This window comes from Mercenaria mercenaria, chromosome 3 (assembly GCF_021730395.1).
Source record: "Mercenaria mercenaria strain notata chromosome 3, MADL_Memer_1, whole genome shotgun sequence".
NCBI classification, from domain to species: domain Eukaryota; kingdom Metazoa; phylum Mollusca; class Bivalvia; order Venerida; family Veneridae; genus Mercenaria; species Mercenaria mercenaria.
Genome location: NC_069363.1, coordinates 89,439,070 through 89,461,235, shown reverse-complemented (window position 1 = coordinate 89,461,235; position 22,166 = coordinate 89,439,070). Strand labels below are relative to the sequence as shown.

At 35.4% G+C, this 22,166-nt stretch overlaps 2 protein-coding genes across 3 annotated transcripts in view; one reads left to right on the top strand and one right to left on the bottom strand.

Annotated features, from left to right (window-relative positions):
* The window catches only part of LOC123524114 (succinyl-CoA:3-ketoacid coenzyme A transferase 1, mitochondrial-like), a 42,840-nt gene that overhangs the window by 5,714 nt on the left and 14,960 nt on the right, over positions 1-22,166 (top strand). The window contains exons 4-6 of the mRNA XM_053539224.1: positions 627-719; positions 1,024-1,173; positions 21,157-21,263. Coding sequence (XP_053395199.1) covers positions 627-719; positions 1,024-1,173; positions 21,157-21,263 — 350 coding nt within the window. The remainder of the gene's footprint in view (positions 1-626; positions 720-1,023; positions 1,174-21,156; positions 21,264-22,166) is intronic.
* Positions 10,309-18,373, bottom strand: LOC123524115 (syntaxin-1A-like). 2 transcript variants are annotated; one of them, XM_045302055.2, is made up of 2 exons: positions 18,214-18,373; positions 10,309-13,978 (listed from the first exon to the last, which is right to left on the bottom strand). In XM_045302055.2, the coding sequence occupies exon 2, from the start codon at positions 13,969-13,971 to the stop codon at positions 13,075-13,077; it is 897 nt and encodes a 298-aa protein (XP_045157990.2). In that variant the 5' UTR covers positions 13,972-13,978; positions 18,214-18,373; the 3' UTR covers positions 10,309-13,074. The 2 variants fall into 2 exon arrangements, with proteins under 2 accessions (XP_045157990.2, XP_045157989.2); XM_045302054.2 differs by having other exon boundaries at positions 18,105-18,326.

Sequence of the window (22,166 nt, the reverse complement as noted above, 5' to 3'; positions counted from 1 at the left end):
CAAGATCAGCCTGCCCATCTGTGCAGGCTGATCATGGTCATCACTGTTCGCTTTTCAGTCAGTAAATTTTCAGTAAATACCCCTTGGAATAATAAATGGTATTGCCCAAATTGAGTGATGGACAAGTCAGTTTTAGAAATTTAGCAGGGTAAAAGTTAAAAAGAAATGTAAGTTCTTCATGTCAGATTAACAAAGATTTTTGCGGGACTTAAGCAGAATGGATGTAGTTCACAGAGTATAATAAGCAAGGGTGATTTTGTTCTGTATGTTAAAGAAACAGGATGTGGAGTTAAACCTCAAGCATAAAGAAACCAAACTGGAGTATCTTGGCAAAGAAAACTACTGTAGTTTCTTAATTTAATAGGCCCTGCCTGACTAACTGGCTTTCTTTCTTTTTCTCTGCAGCTCTTAAGTAGGTAGATAAACCTCTTCAATAATACTCTTCAATAGTGGAGCTCATAATATACATGTTGTACTCTAGAGGAATAAATATTTGAAAATGTCTGGCCAATGATTAATGTAAGATGTAGGATAAACTATTGTCTCTTGACAGTTTTCAGTCACCTTCCTCTTATGTAAACATTGTCATAATCTTTCTTATAACAAACTTTTATTGCCATTTGTAGATCAAACGTATGATTTCATCCTATGTCGGAGAGAATGCTGAGTTTGAACGACAGTATCTCAGCGGGGAACTGGAAGTTGAACTTACACCACAGGTAAAAAGAAATATTACAACATCATAATGATATTAAAATAACTGAAACAAAAGAATAACTGTCAGTCTGTTACTGTTATGTTAGTTTGCATGCAGAGAAGGAACTTGGCATTTCCTGATGTAGGTAAGTAAATGATTAAGTTACTGTGTGCTATATGGCAAATGTTTCACCTTGTATCATAATGTTTTAACAAATTCCCCCATCCCATTGATTAGAATTAGTAACTTTTGTTTGTAAGAAATCATTTGCTTAAATGTTCCTACTGAAGGATTTGCAAGAAACTTAAGGGCATAATTTATTTCAGGGCACCTTGGCAGAGAGGATCAGGGCAGGTGGGGCTGGTATCCCAGCTTTCTTCACACCAACAGGATATGGAACCTTAATTCATGAGGGAGGGGCTCCAATCAAATACAACCCTGAAGGTGGCATTGACATTGTCAGTGAACCAAGAGAGGTTTGTTCTTAATTGTTTGCTACCATATATAGGCGTACATATTGATGTACTGTTTATTAGCTCCCTGGATCATCTTACAAATTGAGAGTGAAGTTAGAAAAACAGTGTTATTCATCAGCCCACATGTGCTTTCTAATAAGTAAAATTTGTCGATGAAAGTTTTTGCTCCTTGAGCTCTACACTTTCAATCATTGCATCTGTCATTATGTCAAGTTTCGTTAAATTCCCAACAGCTTTTCCACAGTTGTGTTCAGACAAAATGTGAAAAACGTAAACTTGTATAGAGGAGTGATAAATCAACAACAGTTTCAAATATGATTATTTTTCTGCACTGCTTTTTCTCCCATTGCCATCTGTAGAAAGTTTAACTTAACATTGAATTTACTTAATGTTTGCAAGTTATTGTCTTGACAAAAATGTGAAAAACTAGAAGGCTGTTTAAAAATAAAACATGTTTTTCTCAAAGTGTAACAATGCTTTATAATCAAAGAGAGCTAACTCTGTGAAAGTAACCTGATGAAAATAGACTAGTTGGACAAGATATGCAGCTACCTTTCTTAGCGATCACTGCTTTGAAGTTTAATCAAAATTGAGCAGAACAAGCAATAATGACAACTTGATTCACAAGGTTTCTATATATAACAAGAGCTCCACAAAGCAGGGCAATATATGCCAGATGAGTTCTAGGTCACATGAGGAAGTAAAATTAAAAAAATGTTGAAAATGTTATTTTTTTGTTTGGGTTGGGTTTTTTTTGCGTGGCATTGTGATGGAATACTAAGGCATAAGAACCCACCTATATTTCAAATTTAAAGAATACACGGTGAATTATAGTTTGAAGTTCTGCTCCAGACACAAAATATAAAGGACAGCTTTGACTTTTGAACTCTATTTGGGACTGTGACCTTTGACCTACCAACCAAGTTCATGCGCTCAAGCTCAAATTCTAGTGCACAGGAATTTAAAAATGATTTTCTTTTTGAGGGGTGGGAAGGGATTAGTATTGTGGATTATTGCAGTCCTCATATCATCTCATCACCACCCACATATATTCCAAGTTTCAAGTCAAGACCTTGAACAGTTTTAAACTTGTACTCCAGATACAAAATACAAAGTGCAGATTTGAACTCATTTTGTGACTTTTGACCTTTTACCTACCAACCAAGTTCATGCGCTCTGCACATTATCTCATCGCCACCCACCAATTTGCCAAGACCTTGAATGGTTATTTAGTTATGCTTTGGACACAAAATATGACAGATATTTGACCTTGACCTTTGATCTACAGACCTAGCCATGCACTCTGCACATTGCCTCATTGTCACCTACCTATATGCCAGGTTTAAAGTCAATACCTTAAATAGTTATTTAGTGCTCCGGACACAAAATATGCGGGATAAATTTGAGCTCCACTTTTGAATTAGACCTTTGACCTACCTACCTGATTCATGTGCTCTGCACATTGTCTCATTGCCATCTACCTTTATGCAAAGTTTATTAAAGTCAGTACCTAGAATGGTTATTGAGTTATGTTCTGGCAACGAAATATGATAGATAAATGCACACACCATGACAATATATGTCAGTTTTTCCAAAACGTTCATATAAGAATATTAAAGGGTTCTAACTGAAAATCATTGGACCAGATAATTACTTTGGTAAGCAGACCTTTAAATTTACCATTTCTTTGGAGTTTTATTATAAGAAAAAAAACAAGAGCTGTCTGTAAGAAGGCCAATGCTCAACTATTCGAAATATTGTCCCAGAAGCAGGAAAATATTACCCAAAATTTTAAAATATCAAAAAAGTTTTAAGTTCAAAAGTGGACATAATTTGGCCAAGATGCAGATCAGAGTTATGGGACTTGATGCTATCAACTAGTTTTATAACCCCAGGGATCATCCTAGGTCAAAATTTTAGGGAGAAGTGACTTCTCCTTCCACAGAATTTGGGGAGAAGTTGAGGAATTTAAGGAGAAGAATCGGCATAGCATTCAGTTTCCTGCCTATATATATCCACTTTCTATGGATCTAGCTGTAACTTATAAACAGTAATTATTTAAGGAAATTGATTCTTGTATTATCATTTTCATGAATTTCTAAATAAAGTATACACTTAGCTATGAAAAAGTCGCCTTTAAATTTTTATCCGAAATTTACATGTCCGAAACTCATAAATTTAACAGGTGCACGATCAAAACACCGTGAAAATTTTCATTCATGTTTCGATTCTCGTGCTTTTATAATGCCTGATTTTTGCATCAACTTGTTCAGATTTATACATTTAATTAATTTATTTATTGATATTTTCGAAAATAATACCAAACTCGTAGATAATGGCGATCTTTTCACAATATTTTGTAAGGTAGTTCTGACGTCTGTGAAATCATATTTTTATCCACAGTACCCGAGCAATTCATTTACAGAAATTGACCGTAATCATGGTAATTGAAATAACTTTTGAAGTAATCTTTAATAAAATGAAAGAATAATAAACAATTGTTGCATAAGATCATGCTCTCGTTAAGTTTATCGGCTTTTTACAAGCCGGTTGAAAATTTTCAAAATGGCGGCGGCTTACAATATTATTGATTGACACTGTGGGATATTAACACTACGATTGGCTGAAGTTTGACAGGCGAGTAGGCAGGGCTGACTGGATTTATTGATAATTTAATCTACAATATGCATCAAGTTTTACAACTTTAAGTAAACAAATAATAACTCGCTGAAAAACTCAGCGATTCGGCTTTCGCGAGTCAGTAATGCCAAAAGTGTAAACGAACACGTGCATGTTGGTGCACATGCCCTGCATGTGCAAAATATTTAATGTTAGTCAAAACGCCTAATGCGGTTACTTTGGCTGTGAGTCGCCAAAAATAAATTAATAATTAGCTGTAGTAACTATTCAAATGTTGGTATGTGAAATTTTGTGTGAATACATGCATTATTAACAAAATAGTAATATAATATAAACTGACCAGTTGGGAATTTTGTTGAGTGTATAGTTGCTGTGTGGTAATGTAAAAACTGGACTGACTTTTCATAAAAAGTGATGACAGTGTTTTGTGATTAAAGGGTAAACATGAAAACTCTTTAACTATGACATGCGGAATACTGTGGCAGCTACACTTCATATCTACCATTGCTGTGAAGTTTCATCAAAATTTGACCAGAATTTGAGATGGGAAATTAAATCTTGAATGGACAGGAACTCTGGGAGCAGACAGGAACTCTGGGAACAGACAGGAACTCTGGGAACAGACAGGAACTCTGGGAACAGACAGGAACTCTGGGAGCAGACAGGAACTCTGGGAACAGACAGGAACTCTGGGAACAGACAGAAACGTTGGGAACAGATAGGAACTGTTGGGAAAATACGAGAAAATATATCATATCACACTGGAACAGGTTGATGATATGCGCAACTACTTTTCTTAGCTTGGTATGATTGCTATGAACTTTAATCAAAATCTGACTGAGGATGACAAGATTTCATTCTCATAATTATCCACTAATATGAAATTAGGCGCTGCCTATCTGACGGGAAAACCTAGTGATAGTGATACGGATTCTTTCTTTTTTTCTGCATTAAATTGTTTTTTCTGATATTTTTTGTTTGGCTTTCAGTTTTGACAGTAAGCCTGATGGTTTTGCTATTGTTATAAAAATAAGAAGGGGAAATGTTTTAAAAAGTTTTGTTTAAATGAACATGGATCTAATCATTTCTTCAAATGTATCAAGACTAGACAGACGATGGAAAATAGTGTTCATGAGTTAAAGATAATAGTGATATTTGGGTGCACAGAATCTACTCCCAAAAACGCACCATTAGTTGTACTGATGATAAAATAGAGAAAAGTGGAAACTTCACATGTCGCTCAACACGACAAAAACGAAACTGTTGCATAAACCCGGACAGATAACGGGGGGTTTTTGACCTGTCACTTTTTTATTTCTGCAATTTGTTATCATTTATTGGTATCAAAATAATGCTTTTGCTGAAAACTTTACATAATTCAAATTTATATCTAGTAAGCAAATTTTAACTCACACGAAGTGAGTGCCGGAAAGGGGTATGTAAAATGGGGGCTGTACGAACATTGATAAATTTGAACACTTTGTCATTTACAAAATTTTTCTCATAGTATTATATATGGTGCAACAGTCATTCAAAAGTGACCCAATATCAGGCCTTTATGTGTTGTCAGTGAGCATGCATAAAACACACTCTTCCTCAGTAGTTTTGGATAAATATTTTATTATATACAGATAAATGCAAGTCATTTATTTATACATAATATTACCAATTTTGTTTCTGTTTACAACGAACATGCCTTTGCTATCAATTTGTTTCTCTAATACAAATTTCTGAATCCGGAAATGCACATATTCTTTTCAGTTCATTTGTTACAAACATATAGTTTCTAAAAACGACAAAACAATCCAAAAAATAAAACACAACAATTTACACATGCCTGCGTAACATCACATTCAATATCATCTTGTTCTGATATTCTTTTGTAGTATAGATACCGGAACTTACATAATCCTGCTATCCTAAACACGCACTATTTTAATTCTTTTAAATGCCATTATTGTCAAATGACACTCTTTTAGGACAAATTGTGTTCCACTAATACAGCTATGGTAAAACTCGTGTATGTGAGAATGACAAACAACCATTTACTTGTGAAATTCTTATTTCAAATTCATTGTAAAAAGTTCTTGACCAGAATTTTATATATAACACAAACACTCTTGGTCTAAATTCAATTTAATTTACCTAACTGCTAACAGTCTGGGACCTTTTTTTGAATATGATTAAGGTTAATTTCTTAGCTTGATAGTGATCGTAATGAGCCTCTCAAGTTTATAGCCAACATTTTTTTCCAAGTGTAATTTTACTAAAACTCTAGTCAATGAATTGACTTTTAGAAAGTAGTTGCAATGTATGTGAAAGATTGTGGAAGGGAGGTGAGATAAGCAATATCGATATATGCTTTTCCATGCCTTCGAATATTTTGTTCAAAATTTACAGACAGAACATTGGTTAACTATACTTATTATTGATTTGTGTTCCAGTAATTGAAAAAAGTGTGATAAATATAAAAAAAAAAAAATTGAATTGGGCCTAAGCTAAAAAAAAAAAAAAAAAAAAAAAAAAAAATCAAGCACCTTACAAGATTCGAACTCGGACCTCGCGCATGGAAAATATGAGCACTAACCACTGGACCACAGTGACTTCTTACATATATGTGTGATAAAATTATGTATATAAATAAATTTTGTTAGGACAGCGTGTCTATATTCATTTTACATTGATATTTTTGAAATTATTGGCTTTTCTACATTCATAGAAATAAATAAACAATGGTTTTGTTATTCAAACAGTGCAGTAATGTAGCTTACATCATAATTCATTATTGGAAACAAAAAGTGGGCCGCTTGAATCATCCATAAACTCGTTTCATGAAGAAACCCGAATAACACCGATTTCTATTGATACTGCGAATTTTCGACTGGATAGAATAATTTGTTTCAATAATGCGGCGCCCGATCGTTCATAAGAAATTTTATCTTATCAAATGTCGTCCTGAAAATTATTTATTGCGCAAGCACGGCAGCAGGTCCGGTAGAATTATGGGAGAACAACAACAACAAAACCGGTGAAGGTATAGAACATATTCCCAAGTTGAACGGTATATAGGTTTACTTTGACATATATACACGTACACATTATCTATAGACGGAAAAACCTTCGGTTTTCCCGTATTAATATCAGCTCATTTATACTATTCATCTAGGATAATTATGTCTCCCCCAGGAGACATATTGTTTTTGCCCTGTCCGTCCGTCCGTCCTTCCGTCCGTCCGTCCGTACGTCACACTTCATTTCCGAGCAATAACTGGAGAACCATTTGACCTAGAACCTTCAAACTTCATAGGGTTGTAGGGCTGCTGGAGTAGACGACCCCTATTGTTTTTGGGGTCACTCCGTCAAAGGTCAAGGTCGCAGGGGCCTGAACATTGAAAACCATTTCCGATCAATAACTAGAGAACCACTTGACCCAGAATGTTGAAACTTCATAGGATGATTGGTCATGAAGAGTAGATGACCCCTATTGATTTTGGGGTCACTCCGTCAAAGGTCAAGGTCACAGGGGCCTGAATATTGAAAACCATTTCCGATCAATAACTAGAGAACCACTTGACCCAGAATGTTGAAACTTCATAGGATGATTGGTCATAAAGAGTAATTGACCCCTATTGATTTTGGGGTCACTCCATCAAAGGTCAAGGTCACAGGGGCCTGAACATGGAAAACCATTTCCGATCAATAACTAGAGAACCACTTGACCCAGAATGTTGAAACTTCATAGGATGATTGTACATGCAAAGTAGATGACCCCTATCGATTTTGAGATCACTCCATTAAAGGTCAAGGTCACAGCGGCCTGAACATGGAAAACCATTTCCGATCAATAACTAGAGAACCACTTGACCCAGAATGTTGAAACTTCATAGGATGATTGTACATGCAAAGTAGATGACCCCTATTGATTTTGGGGTCACTCCATTAAAGGTCAAGGTCACAGGGGCCTGAACATTGAAAACCATTTCCGGTCAATAACTTCAGAACCACTTGACCCAGAATGTTGAAACGTAATAGGATGATTGGTCATGCAGAGTAGATGACCCCTAACGATTTTGGGGTCACTCTGTGAAAGGTCAAGGTCACAGGAGCCCGAACATTGAAAACCATTTCCGGTCAGTAACTTCAGAACCACTTGACCCAGAATGATGAAACTTCATAGGATGATTGGTCATGCAGAGTAGATGACCCCTAACGATTTTAGGGTCACTCTGTTAAAGGTCAAGGTCACAGGGGCCTGAACATGGAAAACCATTTCCGATCAATAACTAGAGAACCACTTGACCCAGAATGTTGAAACTTCATAGGATGATTGTACATGCAAAGTAGATGACCCCTATCGATTTTGAGATCACTCCATTAAAGGTCAAGGTCACAGCGGCCTGAACATGGAAAACCATTTCCGATCAATAACTAGAGAACCACTTGACCCAGAATGTTGAAACTTCATAGGATGATTGTACATGCAAAGTAGATGACCCCTATTGATTTTGGGGTCACTCCATTAAAGGTCAAGGTCACAGGGGCCTGAACATTGAAAACCATTTCCGGTCAATAACTTCAGAACCACTTGACCCAGAATGTTGAAACGTAATAGGATGATTGGTCATGCAGAGTAGATGACCCCTAACGATTTTGGGGTCACTCTGTGAAAGGTCAAGGTCACAGGAGCCCGAACATTGAAAACCATTTCCGGTCAGTAACTTCAGAACCACTTGACCCAGAATGATGAAACTTCATAGGATGATTTGTCATGCAGAGTAGATGACCCCTAACGATTTTAGGGTCACTCTGTTAAAGGTCAAGGCCACAGGGGCCTGAACATGGAAAACCATTTCCAATCAATAACTTGAGAACCTCTCGACCCAGAATGTTGAAACTTCATAGGATGATTCTTCATGCAGAGTAAATGACCCCTATTGTTTTTGGGGCCACTCCATTAAAGGTCAAGGTCACAGGGCCCTGAACATTGATAACCAGTTCTGATCAATAACTTGAGAACCACTTGACCCAGAATGTTGAAACATAATAGGATGATTGGTCATGCAGAGTAGATGACCCCTAACGATTTTGGGGTCACTCTGTGAAAGGTCAAGGTCACAGGGGCCCGAACATTGAAAACCATTTCCGGTCAGTAACTTCAGAACCACTTGACCCAGAATGATGAAACTTCATAGGATGATTCTTCATGCAGAGTAAATGACCCCTATTGTTTTTGGGGCCACTCCATTAAAGGTCAAGGTCACAGGACCCTGAACATTGATAACCAGTTCTGATCAATAACTTGAGAACCACTTGACCCAGAATGTTGAAACTTCATAGGATGATTGAACATGCAGAGTAGATGACCCCTATTGATTTTGGGGTCAGTCTGTTAAAGGTCAAGGTCACAGTGGCCTGTTCATGTAAAATCATTTTTTGGAAATAACTTGAGAACCACTTCACCTACAATGTTGAAACTTAATAGGATGATTGGACATGCAGAGTAGATGACCCCTATTTATTTTGAGGTCACTTGATCAAAGGTCAAGGTCACAGGAGCCTGAACAGTGACTTGAGAACCACTAGGCCAAGAGTGTTGAAATTAAGCGGGATGACTGGACATGCCAAGTAGATGATCCCTATTGCAGCCAACCATCAGTGTCTCTTTGATTTTTGCTCCTGACCCCTATTGACTTCTTGCTTATAGGACTTTGCATTGGGGGAGACATGCGCTTTTTTACAAAAGCATTTTCTAGTTTGTTTGTTTGTTTGGGTCATATGGCAGCTTTCCAGCTTTTGATGGAGAAATCCAGCTTTTGATGGTGAAGGAAAACCCCAGGTGTCCTTCCCTCCCTGCAATATTTCATCTAGGGCACCAGGGCAGAACTGTAAGCCAGCTGGGTGGCTTCCTCACATGAAGAATTCAACTCCACTAGCAAGGATCAAACTGCATTGTTGAGGGACAAGTGATTTGAAGCCAGCTTGTATTATAATATCTACATTTGATTTAAAACTTGTAAATAATATTTAGATTATAAGATTATTAATTTATTTATTTGGGTTTTATGGCGCACCAACACAGTATAGGTTATATGGCGCCAAACAGGACTACAAATTTTGGTTTCACATCTCATTTACATCGAAATAAAAACATGAGATATGGAATCAAAATTTGCATACCTGCTGGAATCACAGAGTTACAGCAAAACCAAGTGTTAAGACCCTATTAGTTGCCTCTTACAATCATGCAAGGGTAAGGCAGTGGTTCCAATTCTTTTCATACACAGATCGTCCCAGAACCACATGGGGCAGGTTATAAGATAGTATCGTGATAGCTTATTGGGTCACTTCTAACAGAAAGATGGGTTTATACTGATCTGCTCAACTGACAGGTTATCCTAAATGGACAGTACACCTAAATCTTATGAAATCTATTATTAACTGTAAGGTAAAATACCTTTCCCCTTAATTTTGTATCAGTGAAAACAGAAAAATATGTTGGTAAATAATACGAAATTTATTACAAAATTCAATATACATGTAACTGTGAAGAAAGTATGAACAAATTAACAACAATTGTATGCAGATTTCTTGCCTGATTTTCATGGAATGTTTAAAGTGATATATACCGGTAAGTGCACTTAAGCTAAGCAAGCAAGAAATAATAAAATAAAAGAATAATATTTAGACATAATTATCTTTTTTTTCATAATACCATTAATTTTACTTAATATGCTGGAATGTAATAGAATTACTGAGTACATTCAATAAAAAGTTTATAATATTATATTGCATAAGATTAGCACTGCCACAGCATTTTAAATTCAGAAGTTATCAATGATGAAATGTGGTCTAAGGGAGGTAATCATACCTTTTAACATCCTCGCCTATTTTATTTAATTTTCAAACAGTTTGACATATTACAAAGAATTTTTGTTTGATTCAGTTAAGATTGAAATATCTTACACTTAGTGAACATCTGATGCAATATTTTGACACGTGCAGCAGCAAGTGAAACTATAAATCTACCAGTAAATGTTCATAGGTGAGAGACATTCTGATCTGACATTTAAAATAAAACTTTTATTATCAAACTTTTTTTTATTTCACGTCTTTTCAATCATTTTAACCAACCTCTGCAACAAAACATCGATTACTCTGACATCACACCAAATGTCATGACGTCCCAGTCATTATGTTGGGAAGAAAACGGCTTTATGAAATTCAGAGATAAATTTCTGTTACATTTTAATACACCAATGCACATGTCTTAAATGTTTTTTAAAGTAGATTAGGTATAAATATAGTGTCAAGTCAATAAACAGGTTTTTCTAGCTGGAGTTAAAATCTGAGTCTTTATCTAAGCCACTTGGCCAGATTAAAGAAAAACAATGTTTTTTCTATGGCAGCCACCTGATCAGTATGAAGACTGGTCAGATAGTTTGACTTGATGAGATGTAAGTAAAGTTTGAAATTCTGTTTGGTCAAAAATCAGACCAAAAGGTCCATCACAGAAAATTTTGTTCATGATTTACAGACAAACATTTTGACCTGGTTTGATATAGATTGCTTAGAAAATATTTCTTCCAGGATTAAACAGGATTGACCTAGAAACCTAATTTTTAACAACAGACACCACAGTACAGTACATGTGCAAGGTTTTATAGAAGCGAACATTCTGACCAAGTTTTAGCCTCTACAGTTGTAACAGTTACTGCAGATGAAGGACCTATAAATTACTAAAGCTCACCAGAATATTTGGTTCAGATGACGAAAGACAGCTCTTGCACATTCCACAATAGCTGTACTGTAAGCCTTCAGATCAGCTTAAAAATAAAAACAACACAGACTCAAATAATATAAAGATTCAATAGTTACGTGTACTTAATAGTTCCAAGAATTAAATAAAAGTTACATGCAAAAATTTATGTAATGTTTGAATTTTTCGTGAAATATCTGAATAATATTAATGATGAAAAAAATTTCTTTCTCTTTTTCATTTCAAAAGGAAACTGGTAAATTTTCTATAAATGACAAATGTTGTTCAGCTTTTGATATATTCTATGGCAGTTTATTATAAGAGACAGTATTTGATTATTTTATGGGAATTTTGTGACAAAATTGAAATTAATACACAACTCTTACTATTAACTGGCGGTCCATAGTTTGTGTTATGTGACTGGTATGATATTCAACGCCATTTATTTTTTGCTAGAGCCGAGACTTGAAAAACTAAGTAACTGAAATTTATTTGTGACATCATGTAATGTAGTAAAACACTTATTGAATGACTCACTGATCAGTAGTCAAAACTATTAACCCTCGGTCATTTGGACCATGGGCAATAGATTTTGCTATCAATCAGCAAGCCATTATATATGTGTTTACTATTACGGTTACCCTTATGCAATGTTGTTCTTAAAAACCCAAGAAAGAGCTCTGTTGTTACTCAGTTATTTCTGAAAATGCCTATTAAGTTCTGAAAGAAATTAACATGTGTAACAACAGTTGAACAATCTGAAAAATAACCAAAGAAAATCAGATCTGTGTTGCACAACAATTCATTATCAAGGGCAACAGTTAAAATTGTTTTCACCCGATGTGCAGGCCTGACAAAGTTTGGAAAAAAAAAATGATGACTTATCATTCATATAAACCATGAGGTAATAACAGTGAAAGCTGTTATGTATACTTTTTACACCATAATCGTCCTTTTTGAGTGATACATCTTCTCTACAACAATTTTACAGTACAAGTATATTGAAGAGTGAGTCCTATTAGGACTGTTGAGCTCGGGTTTGTTGCACAACAGTCTAAATAACCAGTGATGTATACTGGTATATATTTAAACCTCAGTCTGTGAAAATGCTCCTACAAAATGGAAACAAGTTAGTTTTCTCACCAGATATATAAATATCTGAGTATTAAATAACAAACTTTTTCCAAAAATTCAAAAGGAAAAAAAACTGAAGGAATTAAAACTTGTGCCATCCTTTGGTTATTTGGTGATTTTTAGGCATCAATTTATAATACAGTTTAAATACTTCTATTATATAATGAAATTAATTATAAAACGCCTTTTAAGAAAAATAAAATTTCATTGCTATCCAATAGTTTAAAGTGCATAAAAAATTAAGTATGACACTCAGATTGCAAATAGCACTTTTCTTTAAAAAATAACACTTTACTTCGAATAGTCGAACTTGTTCCTAAAAAATCACAATTTTCACTTAAAAATCACTTTCTCTGCAAAATCTTATGCTTTTACTTGCTATCACTCTGTGATACAGTCACGATAGTTATAATAACTCCTGCAATGAGAAGAATCGCTACCAGAACTCCAATACAACAGATCTTCTTCCTTCTTGCCTTTGACTGACTTTGTCTAGCTTGTGTCAATTGAACATTTCCTGATTCTACATAATTTACAGCTTCTTCAACATGTTTCTCAATGTTATCTATCTTTTCACCCTGCTCCATTACAAGAGCATTTATCTCTTTAAACAACAGATTGACTTGTATAACACTGTTTTCAATTTTCTTAATTTCCATATCTCTGGATTCAATCTCACGCAGCTCCATCTTCGCTTTTTGAGCTTCTGCAAAGTAATCACCAGCAAATACAGCTTGTATATTACTAGGATCGACAGTAGCACTTCCTCCGGCTTCATTTCCTGTGACAATTTCATACTTCCTGTGATGTAATTTCTGCGTCTTCTCAATATATTCCAACTGTGCTGCCCTAAAATCATTCATGGCCTTTGTGACATCACTCCCTAACCTGTCTAAATGAGTCCTTATCATTCTCTCATGGGTGTTGTCCATATGCATTCCCGCAAACTCAGCTCTGTACTCTGTAATCTCTTTCTGGAGTTTTGACGAGGTGTTAAACACTTTATCTGAAGTCTGTTCCAGCTTTTTCACTTCTTTTTTATCAATTAATGGATTGGAAATGATATTTTTCTGTAGCTTTTTCATTTGTTCAATTTCATCTTTCATAGTTTTTATCTTGTTATCAATCTCTGTGACCCTTTTGAGGCATTCTTCAAGTTGTTCCTCCGAATTTAACAGTGGTGTTCCATTGCTTTCTTTCTTCTTTTGCTTGCTTTCCCCCACCTCGGCGCTCTTGGCCTGCATCTCGGCAAGTCTGTCCCGAACCATGCCTTCTCTGAAAAACAGATTGTGAAAGGCACAATGTATATTATGTGAATAAACAAATATTGACAGATTGATTAGTTTTAAATAAAAACTAAAATTGCCTGTTCACTGTTATAATCTACTTTATTCAGTACTTTTGAATTTATTGCATTACACAATAAGCTTTGCATCACAATTAACACGGTTAAAAAAGGAACAGAATGTTCTGTTTTAATCTATTAATAAGGTATTTAAAAGGTTGAATAAAAACATCTTCCTACTTGAAAAATATTAAAAAGAGTTAGAAGAATTGTGACCTATCACCTTTCTGTAAGAATCTAATAACAGTATGGAACTGCTTCATGCATCCATGATTGTGTGCATTATACAAGGTTGTGCTTGTTTAGAATAACGTATACATGAATAATAGAGCTAGCACAATTTTGTTATGCTGAACAGTATAACAACATAATAACAGTAGTGTTAATTGTATTATAATCACACATTCTATAATATAGTTAACATGACTACATCTTTGATATTCAAATCTCGAGCTCTGTATAAATGTAGAAAATATTTTAGTCCTTTAATAAATGATCTAATTAAGCAAGAACAGAAACAGGACACCAATGGCAAACTATGTTTTTAGAGTAAATCAGAATTGGTTTAAATTATGCTTGGGAGTGAGAGAAGATAACATGTTCTAACATTTATTTGCCCGAGAATTGAGACCAGAATGTAGCCTTGCCATTGGACAGTTTCAGACATCCAATGAGATGCTGGTATCCAGACACAGTTTAATCCAGACTCAGTTTTAAATGTTAGAATAGTTTAACACCTGCAATTTTTAGTTTAGCTTAATATATCCATAGTTTGTTAGATTTTAAGTTACACAGGCATAACTCAGGTTGTATGGAGACTTTCCAGCTTGAAAAGTAGAGGAAGATCTCAAGTGTTCCTCCAAGATCTCCTTACATAATTGCAGGCACAAATGGGCAATAGAACCACTGACCTTCCATAAGCCAGCTGGATGGCTTCGGGCCAAGGCAGGGTTTGAACCCACAAAGATGAAGGCATAATTCGAAGTCAACATAACGCAGTAAGAAATCAAACAGTTAATTAACACAGTAATACATGCTTAACTAGGCATACCAGTGATTATTCCTATGAAGTTTCAATCAAATCACACCAATATAATAAAAGTTGTTCAGAAAAATTTATTCAAAATGGCCTTTATTTATTCATTTGGGTTTTACGGCACACCAACACAGTATAGGTTATATGGCGCCAAACAGGACAACAAATTTTGGTTTCACATCTCATTTACATCGAAATAAAAACATGAGGTATGGAATCAAAATTTGTATACCTGCTGGAATCACAGAGTTACAGCAAAACCAAGTGTTAAGACCCTATAAGTCGCCTCTTATGATCATGCAAGGGTAAGGCATTGGCTCCAATTCTTTTCATACACAGATGGACCCAGAACCACATTGGGACAAAATGGCCTTTAACTTTGCAAAGAAATAATCATTATGTTAATGATGTTCACATCTAACCTAAGTGTAGAAGTTCCACTGAAAAGTGACAGACAGTTTTGGAGAAGAAATGCTGACAAGAACCTCTACACAGGCTTTATTAATTTGAAGGGTCATATTCCAATAGATACAGTATATTATAATCTGGATGAAAATCATTTAACCAGAAAACCTCAAAATATGCTTAACTAGGTTTGGCACTGGTTTTCAGCAAATCCCACTAATAAGATAAAACCAATAACTTTACATGACGGTGTACTGTGATTTATCCTCCATTATTTTGGTCCTTCGAAGTTTTGACAGTTAGATTGTATGTCACAAATATAAAACAATTTGACCATCGAATTATTTTGACTTGCCCAGGGGATACATGTATTTGACTGGAACAAAGAACTGTACTGGTACTGATGATAAACTCGGACAGAAAATGAGTTTTTCACCTGTAACTTTTTTATTTCTGCAAATTGTTATCAATGGTTGGTATCAAAATAAAGCTTAACATTTGATGAAAAACTGACATAATTTAATTTTATATTTAAAAAGCAAACTCACACTAAGTAAGGCCCTGAAAGGGGTCTGTAAAATGGGGAATGTACGAACGATGGCTGATGATAAATTCGACCACTTTGTCATTTACAAAATTTTCTCCATAATATTATATTGAAACTTTCCCAAAAATGCTGCAACAATCATTCCAGATCAAGTAATGAAAGTGACCCAATGTCAGGCCTTCATGTACTGACAGTGATCATGTACAGAAAAACATCCTCTTCCCCAGTAATTTTGGATAAGTATTTTTTAAACAGATAAAATGTCATTTATTTGTACAGAATATTTACCAATTTTGTTTTCGTTTACACCAGAGAAGAGTTAAGTATCCGTGAAGCCGGAAAATTGCTTGCAAAAAATAGAGACCATCTTACAGCCAACAAACTAAAGGAAATCAAGGACAACTTCACCCATGAAAAGTATACATCCCCTCTTGGTAGAATGGTAGTCCAGATAGATGACATGGGGTCTCTTACAGAAATAAACCTCAAATCAATTGAACCAGAATTCTCATACTTGGAGTACCTTCAACCAACAAGATCTAGACCAGAGTACTGGAACAACATGGGCTCCTCCAAGTCAAGAAGCAAACAACAGGAAGACGAGGCAAAGGCACTGATAACCGCCGTGATAGAAGATACTGACGACAAGTCAATGGTAGCATTTACAGATGGCTCATGTAGAGGCAACCCTGGACCCTGTGGCTCTGGAGCCCTTGTTTTCCTGCCATATGGGGATACCACAGAGCTGAAACAGCCAGTTTCCAAACACTCTTCAATTCTGGTTGGTGAACTGGTTGCAATTAAGATTACGCTGGTCCTTGTCACAGAGGAAATAAAAAAACGGCAGATCAAAAAAGTAAAGATCCTGAGTGATAGTCAGTCGGCAGTGGGAATCCTATCACTAGGCTGGGAGAACAATGCATATCCCCACCTTTGCTCCGAAATACGTCAACTATGGAGACAAGTGGAAGAAACTGGCTGCAAAATAGACCTCCAGTGGACACCAGGGCATGCTAACATACATGGAAATGACAAAGCTGACACCCTTGCTAAAGAAGTGGCCAAGGAGGCTGAAGACATGGAGGCAGATGAGTTTGATCAGCCAACCAGTCAGACAGAAATACGTGCTGCAGCATCGCTGGCTACCTGTGACAAGTGGCAACTCAGATGGGAAATTTCAGAAAGTGGGCGAACTTTTCCAGTATCAACAGAAAGTCAAACGTAACAATGTAAACTTTGATGGCCTACAGCATCAAAGAAGCATATTGGCACTACAGAGTGGTTACTGCTTGAAAGACTACAATTACAAAGTTGGTTTGACTGACTGTCCATACTGCGAATGTGGAAGTCGTGAGACAGTAGAGCACTTTTTATGTGAATGTCCAATATACAAATAATACAAAAGTGCAAGAGAAAAGGCAAAGAAAGAGATGTTTCTCTTGACAGGTATATCAGTCTTCAGTGAGAAGCCTTTCCTAACCATTGATGAAAATGACCCCAACAAAGAATGGCGACGGGCACTCAACAACGAACTGAATGATTTCATTGAAGCCACCAAGCGTTTTGGTTCACGTGGTCCCAGAAATTTTCTTGCATAACCACTTTAAAACATAGACATTATCACATATACATAATTCATAAACATACCCGAGTGTTTTTACCTGAGAGCTCCTACCGGAAGTAGACGATACCGACGAAGCGATCAAACGGCCAAGTTTCTGGCTGTGACTCAGCTCAACTGTTGTAAGTGATTGCTATTAGACGGGATATTCAGTTACGGTATATAAATAACAGATTGCAATTGAATAATTTGAAGGTGGTCAACTTTTATCATCAGTACCAGTAGCATAGTTCTAACATGTTTACCATTCCTGGACTACCCAACCCTATTTCCTGCCCAGTATTTGCCATAAAAATTATTTGGACTATTTGGACATTAGTTTTTGTCTAAAGTTTTATCTTTACCTGTGTATTACCATAAAATTAATACTCCTGAAAATTATTTTTTAGAAGACATAATTCACCAGATAATCATTGTAGTTATGTCATCCACAATATATAACCTCACCTTGAAACTCCGGTCTCATTCATGCTAATTTGATATGTCTGTGAAGAAAAGCGAGGATTTTCACCTGGAATTTTATTGATTTTAACCAAAGAACAGATAATTTAGTTACCTCTGTCGTTTGCTTCCCTTGTATATAAACAATTTTACAGAAGTGTCATCTCTATTTTAATGAATTTTCTGGTCTAAAAAATCTAAAAATATGTATGCACACTTGTTTTGCTTTGCAGTATGTAAGGTGTAGTAGTAAAATATCAGTACCGTGTGAATTACATTTGTGACTCATCCATGTGTGTCCGCACTGAATCATGAATCGTAAATTCTATTTTTAGTATGGGCTATTTTTATCACGGGTGATTTCCTCAATCCTGTAAACAAGAAGAGTATCTTTAAATTATCTTTACAATGAGTTTTTCTGTGTGTCATTTAAATTGTATTACTGATAAAGTTATGAAGATATTTCATCTGTACCATGAATCACATCCTAAATTAACCCGGCTGTAATTTCTTAAATACAGATAACTCGCCAATAGCGGGTCACTACCAACACTTTTAGCATGTGGTGAAGAATGTTTAGACTTTCGTGATATCTAAACTTACTAACACTTAAAACTATTGCTCACATTCATTTAAATGTTTGATTTATTTGAATCTATCTTTTATGTCTGAAGTTATGATGAAATATTTAAACCTGTCCGATTCACCAATAGGGGGTCACTTTTGCCAATAGGGGGTCACCTAGTTTACCATATTTTCTATCCATTTAAAATGGTCTTTTTTCTGACAAAACATGGCTGTGGTATTGGAAATATACATTTCAAGGCAGAATATAATGAGAATCAGTATGTTTACATTTCAAACGGGAGATACTAGGTAAAAGGAATATAGCACTAGTTTTCACAGTTGTATTTCTAAGCATAATAAGCACCAACTATATCTAAAACTAAAATCAAAATATTGATGCACAGAACCTTATTCATTTATCTAAATTTGCCAGTTCAAACCATTATTACATCAAATCAGCCATTGATTTGTATTTTTAAGCAGAATAAACAATCTTTTGATTATCCCTGATATAGGTGATTCTTTATTGGCTAAATGGCCGCCTCTGGTTGATGGCACTTTTTTTCGTCAAAGTCAATCTAAAATTCATAATCATATTATTCCAATGAAAGTGTGTGTTTCACTCTTCAAAATGGTACCAAATTTGTATGGTTTTGTCTAAGAAACTGTGAGGTATGCACAAAAATATTCTACTTCGAAGAATTCAAGAGTGTTATAATCCAAGTCAGGAAACATGGTTGCAAGAGTTATCTACTAATGGAACTCAAACTCATTAGATTAGATCCATCTTCTTTTGTGTAATAATTGCTAAGTGATAAGTTTACATTACTGGATACTTAAACATTGTATACTCTAATATGTATAAGAGAGATTCACATTTTATTTTCAATTGACCCGCTATTGGCAGTGATTCTCTGTTGGCGAGTTGACTGTACTGCAAAAAAAAAAAAAAAATTTTAAACCATCTGTGTTCCAGTCTGGGACAATAAAAGTGCCAAACTGCTGGAGTTACTTACAAAACTTATTATAAATATGGGAAATATGATAGAACAAACATATAGGGACAGGAGTCAGTCTGCCTTGATATAAAAGATGCTGTCATGATTTTAAAAAATTAACAAAGTATGTTGTGACCTCATAATTTGATAATTTGGCTAAATTATTTTGTTGTATTTAAAGTTTTACATCTAACAATATTTAAGGAATGATTAAAAGTTAGTTTTGATACAAATTGTGTATCATATCTTGAAAATCTGAATATATTGTAAATCTGTTTATTGGACATACATAATATATCGGCATGACAAAATGATTACAACCTATATCAATTTCAAGAGGAAACCAGTTTCAAGTACTCTGAAACAAGAAAATCTATAAGAATATCCTTTTAAGGCATATAACACAAGCAGTATCATCTGTTACAAAGAATTCATTGATTAATTTGGTTACAGATAATAATTTTTCTTTTAAAAGTCCACAAAGCATCAGATTATGGCCAAATTTAACTTTCTGGTCTTTTGCAAACACCATGTTGATCATGGGCATGACAAAATGATTACAACCTATATCAATTTCAAGAGGAAACCAGTTTCAAGTACTCTGAAACAAGAAAATCTATAAGAATATCCTTTTAAGGCATATAACACAAGCAGTATCATCTGTTACAAAGAATTCATTGATTAATTTGGTTACAGATAATAATTTTTCTTTTAAAAGTCCACAAAGCATCAGATTATGGCCAAATTTAACTTTCTGGTCTTTTGCAAACACCATGTTGATCATGTCTGTACACTATAAATTGCTTTCCAGATAGAATTTTAAGAATTATCCTGCAGGAAACTGCTGTCTGTCTTCCTATGGTTCTGCATTGTTATTTCTGTAGTTGCTAATTTAACCCATACCACCTGGATATGATTGATTCTGCCTTTGCGACCAATGCAGATCATGATCAGCCTGCACATCCGTGCAGTCTGATCATGACCTGCACTGTTCGTCATTCAGTCAGTATCTTTTTGGAATGCAACCCGTTTAGCAGTAAAAGTTACTGTCCAAATTGACAGATGGACAAGTTCATTCTAGAAATTTAGCAGGGTAAGGGTTAAAAGTGTCTGAAAATAGTAAGATTGTAAACAGATGTTTAACCCTTACCCTGCTAAATTTCCATAATGAACTTGTCCATCTTTCAGTTTGGACTGTACCATTAACTGTTAAAAGGGGTGCATATAAAAATTATACTGACTGAACGGCAACAGTGCAGGTCATGATCAGACTGCACTAATGTGCAGGCTGATCATGATCTGCACTGGTTGCAAAGGCATAATCAGTCATGTTTAGCATGATACAGTTCAGAGATCAACTAGTATGTAAGTTTCCAAAACAACTTATAACCTTTTCATTGATGGAAATATTATATCCATTCAATGTCATGGTTTTGAATATTGTAAATACAAATTATATAGGGCTTTTATAACTTATGTACATATATTTTCAGGCTCGTGTTTTCAATGGCAGAAACTATATTATGGAGGAGGCAATTACAGGAGACTATGCCCTCGTCAAAGCTTGGAAAGCAGACAAGACTGGAAACCTTATCTTCAGGTATCTACATATATGTACATATAGCTCATTGGCTTTTTAACATACATGTACATGTAAAAGTTTTGCGAGAGATAAAATTATTTTGGTAAAAGCTGACAGTGTTCAAAGTAATGTGTACATTGGCATATTTAGGGAATATTAATACATATAATAATCTTATTATACCCCCACAAAACGAAGAGTGAGCTTGTCGGTAGGTCGGCCGGTTCGTTGGTTTTCATGGTTTCTGGACAGTAGCTCATAAAAGGCTTGTCAGATTTAAATAAGTTTTGTTACACAGGTGTAACATCGTAAAATACAGGTCAAGTTCGACTTTGAGGTCAGTAGGTCAAAGGTCAAGGTTACAATGGCCCAGAACAGTTAAATGGTTTCCTGATGATAACTTGAGAATGTTTAGGCCTAGGATCATAAATTTTGGTACACAGGTGTAACATCATGAAGTACAGGTCAGGTTCGACTTTATGGTCAGTAGGTCATGGGTCAAGGTCACACTGATCCGGAACAGTTAAATGGTTTCCGGATGATAACTTGAGAACCCATGGACTAGGATCACGAAAGTTTATAGTGTGGTTGGTCATGACCAGCAGATGACCCCTATTGATTTTGAGGTCAGTAGGTCAAAGGTCAAGGTCACAGTGACCCAGAACAGTTAAACCGTTTCCGGACGATAACTTGAGAATGCTTGGCCCTAGGATCATGAACATTGATAGGAAGGTTGATCATTACCAGCAGATGACACCTATTGAATTTGAAATCAGTAGATCAAAGGTCAAGGTTACAGTGATCCGGAACATTTAAACCGTTTTTGGAAGATAACTTGAGAATGCTTGGGTCTGGTATCACGAAACTTAATAGGGAAGTTGATCATGACCAACAGATGACCCCTATTTATTTTGAGGTTCA

Excerpts from the sequence above, each read along its gene's own strand:
- LOC123524115 (XM_045302054.2), bottom strand. The coding sequence starts at position 18,127 with ATGAATGAGACCGGAGTTTCAAG. Across the intron at positions 13,979-18,104 it reads AATGAGACCGGAGTTTCAAG|AGAAGGCATGGTTCGGGACA; the intron begins GTGAGGTTATAT and ends TCTGTTTTTCAG.